Source organism: Helobdella robusta, assembly GCF_000326865.2.
Source record: "Helobdella robusta unplaced genomic scaffold HELROscaffold_59, whole genome shotgun sequence".
In the NCBI taxonomy this organism is placed as follows: Eukaryota; Metazoa; Annelida; class Clitellata; order Rhynchobdellida; family Glossiphoniidae; genus Helobdella; species Helobdella robusta.
Window position 1 is genome coordinate 382,632 of NW_008705322.1, and position 6,564 is coordinate 389,195.

Below are 6,564 nucleotides of genomic sequence, written 5' to 3' on the forward strand. Positions count from 1 at the left end.
TATTAGGTTGAATGGTTTCAGTTGAATTGTTAAGTCTTGGTCTTTTTTTGTTACGAGTAACAACACTGAATAACAAAGGGTTGTCTTCAAATAGAAATTGAGCTACATCTGACCAGAGTGTAACTGAATTAGGCATAGTTACGATGTTGTTTTTTTTCCGGAAATATTGCCGTTGTAATATTACTCGAATGACTGGCAAAATTATTGTTATCTCGTTTGGACGCTAAACACTTTATCTTGTTGTTCAATGTTGAAATTTCAATGCCGTGCATGTCTATTGCATTCACAATTTTTACCTGTTGAGCGTACAACATTTCTTTAATTTTGTTTTTCAGATTTTTGAAATTAACTTCAATTATATTGTCAAGGTTAGGAACTTTAACCAGATTAACACTTGCAAATAACGAACATTTATCTAAAATACTGTTATTTTTCAAGTATTTCAAAATTGTAACACAATCTGGGAGTTTTTCTTTTTTTGTACAGCCACGACCAACTAACTTGTCTAATTTATCCAAATTTTGAGTTTTCAATTCAGTTTTCAGAGTTTTCAAAGCAGATATGAAATCTTCGTTAGTATAAAAATCAGACGTGTTAGCAATAAAATTATTATTATAAAATAAATTAAAGTTATTTGACAAAAAGTACAGGACTTCGCTATATATATATATATATATATATATATATATATATATATATATATATATATATATATATATATATTGGATTAAGAATGTCAGAAATACAATCATTGATGAAAATCACAGCATGTTCGGCGTTAGTTAACTTCCAATTTAACTCGATTTTTCTAACGATTGATCGAAAACCATTTTTAAGTTTCTTTAGTTCAAAACCAAAATTTTTGTTTTATTTATGCATGATAGAACCGAAAAGCTTTTTTCGGTATTCCTATACCATCTTCGGTGTTCAAATTGATATGTTGTGGTTGTGCCAGATACTCAAAAGAAAGCGAAACACAAAACTAAAATTACTAGACAAATCTTGGACCACAATGTTGAAATCTTACATTACTATAACAACCATTATAATTACGACTAGCCGAATCATTACTCATAAAACAAAGACATCCGATAATAAATATTTAACGACGAGCAATTGGAATTCTTCCTATCAATAAATTTAGAAACAGAGGAATCATCGATAATGAAACCCGTAAAAGTATTATATTTATCGATAATGAAAACACATAAAAGTGTTGTATTTATTGATAAAGAAAACACGTTAAAGTGTTATATTTTACGACGTTCAAGAGTGTAAAACTAAATATTCACTTTTAACAAACAAGGAACAAATAAATAGGCTCAGTATAAAAATAATTGAGCATCTGGGCACAACCACAACATATTAATTTGAACACCGAATATGGTAAAAGTTTATCAACGTCTGTAGCTAAATTAAAAAATATTCAGAAACATTCTTTTTCCGATCTTATTTTCCAAGTTTTTAGATTTCTTTTTTATCCTTCAATTTTATCAGCCATCGTTAAACAGTTGCCATTTTTTTGCATTAAAATATTGATATAATTTAATAATGCAAATATGTCCGACAAATAAGCCAATTTTGCGAGCCAATTGATATTCACAAGTTATTCTGACCTGTCGGGCTTTTTAATTACCATTTTGAGAAGCACTGCTCTAAATTATTAACATTAATTTTCTTCTATTTAAAGATTTTTTCGCTAACGTAAAAAATTATTACGAACCGGTATGTGTATTTGATTTACAATATTTGTTTAACGTATTTAAATACGACCATGCAAAGCGTCAACATGTTGCACCCACCAACTTTCGTTTCCACATGTTCCATGCACCAACTTTCGAATGGCTGACGATGTAGCCCTCTCTCGTTTTTCCAAGTTCGACCTGCACACGCCATCTGAAATGTTATTCATTGAGTCGTGACAACGTTGCTTCGCCGATATCCCTCATAATTTGACATGCTGCTGTTTAAAGTTAAAGTTTCGAAATGTTGCTGCTCATTCCAATTTCCTTTCTTAACGATCCGGAATTTAAATGGCTGTTAATGTTTAAGCAGCGTCATAATTCAGAATTTCTGTCTCTAGGTTTTGTAATGTTTCAAAACCATGTATTTTATCGTTAGAAGGTCTGTGTAATGAAGCTTTCATCACTGGATTGAATGGTGTTGCAACATCATTCATTTTTATAGTGCTTGTCCTGTCTGGATTTTCAGTGACTAAATGAAACTATCATCCTTATCACACTTAGTCCATCTAATCCAAACAAAAAAAGTTGGTTGCTATTGGCACATTTAAAATTTTTAAAGAACCTTATAAATATTTTATGTCGCCTATACATGCTTTGCTAAATGTTTGTTATGTTTTCTATATAATGCTCGTTTTCAAAATTTCAACATAGTTTATTGGCTTATATAACGAAAGGTATGTTTTTAGTTAGGCAGAAGGTATTTTTAATTAGAACAATGAATTATTAATCTATAACTAGTCCAAGAAATTGACCGTAACAGAGAGAAGATTGTAATTAAATTTAAAATATTGGCAAATGTAAAATATTAAACTAGTTTAACGTAGAAATGTTTGTGAGAAAGAATGCTGTTTATTGTTTATTCTGATCATTTTTAGTCGTTTTTAGTTGGAGCTGCATTGCTCGCTGAATTCAATGTATATAATGACAAAGATATCGTATGCAAATTTTGCTTCCGGCATATAACTGTATGTATAAAACTGCATGTTCATCGTTAAGGGTAGCGGGAAACTTATAGAGCGGCGTGATGGCCTAGTGGTTGAAGGCGCCTGGTCCTGTTTTTGTGCGTGAGTGACTGGGTTTGAATATGACAAAAAGATTCCTGCCTATCGCATAATTCGTGTCTGATATGTTGTTCAGCACGTATTCATATACGCTGTTTGTGTGTCGTTGATTTTTCTGTAATTAGAAGGAGTTTATAAGATCTTCTTCATCTACCCATATTAGTTGCTGTTGAGTTTATTGATAAAAATTAACATAGTTTTTATTTTTTTATGTAAACGAAATTTTGTATACATTTAATAATTGGTTGACCTAAGTGAAGGTTTTATATTTATAACATGAAAACTTCGACTGAATCTTATTGCTTTACTTGCCTCTTTAATCGTTATTTTATCAATACATATATGTTTATGGGACTTTTATTTATGTGATTGTTGGTGTTAATGTATGCTTCACAAATTGTAGGAAGTTCCAAGAACAGCCGACCACGCACCACAGAAGACCATCTACCTCTTCTCAGTCAACCTCGCCACCATCGCTCGCATGCTGCTCGATAAGTGCTACAAAGTGAGCTGGTTACGTTAAACTTTCAAAATTATTTGCTAGTAATGCATGAGCAATAAGAATCTTCGAATATATGTGACGAGATAACATTACTGTTGGACCTCCGTGCAACGAACTTGATGGTTCCAGGAAATATATTCGAGGTCCGACTGTATTTGGATGATTTAGAACAGAAAAGTTGTAATTTTTGTAGAGCCTCAGCATGCAATGTGTATAATAACTGCTTGATATAACATATTAATAATTGTACATTAGAATGTAGATTGATCTTCAATGCTTTATTCTTGTAAATTATTTTGGACTTGACCGTTACAACTGATTTAAACGAGAGAATTTTAGACAGAAACTCTTTTTTTATTTTAATTTTTATTTTAAAGTTACCGAATGTTATTTTATTTTAATCATGGTTCTATACTGGTGATCAATTTATTATCCTCTGTTTATTAACAAGGCGGGAGCCAACCTGATCCACAGACGAATACACGCATCATTGGCCAACAAGTAACTTTAATTTTAATTCTCACTTGCCAGAGTTTCATTATTTTAATTTAGCTTATGATTTTTTACTTGAAATAATATTCAAGTTTTATGAATGACGAGAACTAAGTAGGCTAATTAATTATGAACGACACTTTTTTCAACGAATAATTTATTTAAAACCAAAATTTCAACATCATAAACTGAGTGGAATGAATTGACAGGCACACAAACTTAACAAGCATCGATAGTATTATATTTTATATTTATGCATACATTTACCTAAATTTAAGCCGCAAAATATAAAAATTATGTAAATTAGTTACATTGTTTTCTGACAAGCCTGTCTACATGCAAATTGGAAACATGCAAATCAGTCTCAACGAAATGAATATGATCATCAGACATTAAATAAATATGGAACGTTTTTATAAATGTTTTGATATTTTTTTGTTTTTCTGAAATGTAAATATGAAGTGAACGAACATATAAGTGAGAAATGAATTCTGTTTTATAGAAATTGTTTTTACAGAAAGTGTTTTAAATATAACGACATTTTTGCCTCTCAAATTTTACATTTTTTCTGCATCATGTAACGAACTCAGATCTGTTTTTTTAATTTTTATTTAAACTGTCACATAGTTCTTGTTGGCGTTAAGATTTGGAACATTTCATCTGATATGATGAATTGTTCCCATTTTCAGTTAGAGCACGTACAATTATTCAAAATGAAATGCGATAAATGAAATTGTCACAAAAACTCCACAGACGAACAATCGACAAGCAGAAGCGCCTGGAGATCATCCTCACACAAATCGATGCCGATGACGCCGAGCAGAGGAGGGAACTGGAGGAGCAGATGACGCCTGCCGAGAGAGCGATCGTCACAAACTGCAAACAAATGCAGGATGTGTAAGTTCCTTCAGGAATGCATTTCAAATTTTCTGGCTTAATCGTTATTTTCTGCTGCTGTATAAATCAATGCCACTAAATTTTGTTCATTTATTCACTGAGAATAGAATGCCATTTAGTAGTATTTAGTAGAATGCCCTTTGACATCGTTTATTTCGATGTCAAAATATCAATTTGATCTCGATTATTTTCAGCAGTGCTGGAAGTCGTAAGATTTTGGCCGGAGTCAGAATTTTTTAAGTGCCCTAGTCGCAGTCACCGGAGTCGTTATTAATGTTATTAATTTTTAAAAACTAAAAAAATTTTTTAAGCTTGTGTTTTTTAGAGGATAAATATAATAAGCAATCATCTTTAAAACTGAAAATAAATGCTAATAATGTGAATAAAATCACAATTTTTTCAGTACGTTGTGAAACAAAAATAAATTAATTTCACTAAGAAAAACAATTACATTGACTGATTTTAAGTGTTTTTAATGTATTTTTCATTTAGTAGTGATAATAAAGTAAAATTATGATGCAAGAGTTGAAATTTTTTTTCGTATGTTTTAAAACATAAAAATAAAGTAGTTTTATTATGAAGAACAGTTACATTTACTGATTGAGAAATGTTTTATAGTATTTTTTATTTAGTAGTGATAATAAGATGAAATTATGATGCAAAAGTTTAAATTTTTTCTTGAGGAAACTTTACCCGGAGTCGATTTTTTGAGGGAGCGAAGTCGGAATCGGATATTTTTTTATCCGACTCCGACACTGATTTTCAGGTATAAAATTTTGATTTTTTTTTTTTAAATGAAAGTCAACTTAATGATTTTATTTCGTGTGAAAAAAATCATGTATATTTTATAATGGGCCGTTTTTTATATTTTTTGGAGTAACAAGCTTTAGAATTATTTATAATTTCCTGATCTTGCTTCGTGTGAAGATATATTTAGATAGCAAATGACAAAATCAAAGTAATTAAAAATAGAAATTGTAAACCAATTATCTCTTACATCCGCTTCAAACTTGATTAGATTTCATTTTTTGGCGATACTAAACTCCGAACGATCTAACGATAAGGACAATAAATGCTGTTTAACTAATCGGTTTTTTGCTTCAAAAATACTTTATCTTAACTTGAAAAAATTACTTCGCCAAAAAATGAAATCGAATCAAACTGTCGATAATCGTACCATCACTACCGTTTACGATGAAGCATGCTGCTGCCTAAGAACCTCACAAAATATGAGAGTTAAGTGAGATCGCTCAATAAACTTATGGTGTTGACCTCTATGACCACGTCCGTTCGTACTGACTTTTAAATGACGATTCGTATGCATTATCTGGTATTCACTTGATCATATAAAATGAAACATTTTCATTCACAGGTTGGAAAAATCTGAAATCCAGCTTGACGAAACAATATTTGTGCTAGAATCATTTTTATCTTATTGTTAATTTTCTTCAAAACTCACCGCTTTAATTTTTTAAATAAATTTTTTTGTCAGGCAGTTTAAATTTTCTTCCCACAACTGACCCCGTAAAACGTTTTTCAAGTTAAGGTTTAGCTTTGATGCAGCGCCAATGGCAAATTTTTGAAGGACGTAATTTAAAAATGTGCAACAAAAACTTCTTACCAACCTTAAGCGAAAATAAGCTAGAATGTCAGCCCCGTTTCTTTTTATAATTTTTAAGCCGTGTGCTATATATAGATTTTAATGGACACAACTCATTGACAGCAGGTCTGCATGTACAAGCGAAAGGAAGGTGGGGTCATCAGCTTGCATTTGCATCTGCTGTTGCAGCGATTTTCAATGAATGGAGCACTCATCCAGTTTTCACCTTTTTCATTAATTTTTAAAGAAAAACGGCTCTGAGTGGCT

General features: G+C 31.0%; 2 protein-coding genes across 2 annotated transcripts; one reads left to right on the plus strand and one right to left on the minus strand.

The window, feature by feature from the left end:
• Positions 1 to 128: 128 nt before the first annotated feature.
• HELRODRAFT_180094 (hypothetical protein) lies at positions 129 to 1,912 on the minus strand (the record flags this gene model as incomplete). Its single annotated transcript, XM_009028877.1, has 2 exons — positions 129 to 568; positions 1,807 to 1,912. The coding sequence occupies 2 exons, from the start codon at positions 1,910 to 1,912 to the stop codon at positions 129 to 131; spliced, it is 546 nt and encodes a 181-aa protein (XP_009027125.1).
• Positions 1,913 to 2,421: 509 nt separating this feature from the next.
• HELRODRAFT_180095 (hypothetical protein) lies at positions 2,422 to 4,701 on the plus strand (the record flags this gene model as incomplete). The annotated part of the gene is made up of 4 exons (XM_009028878.1): positions 2,422 to 2,442; positions 3,210 to 3,311; positions 3,760 to 3,809; positions 4,554 to 4,701. 4 exons carry the CDS (start codon positions 2,422 to 2,424, stop codon positions 4,699 to 4,701), a joined length of 321 nt encoding a protein of 106 aa, XP_009027126.1.
• Positions 4,702 to 6,564: the final 1,863 nt, after the last annotated feature.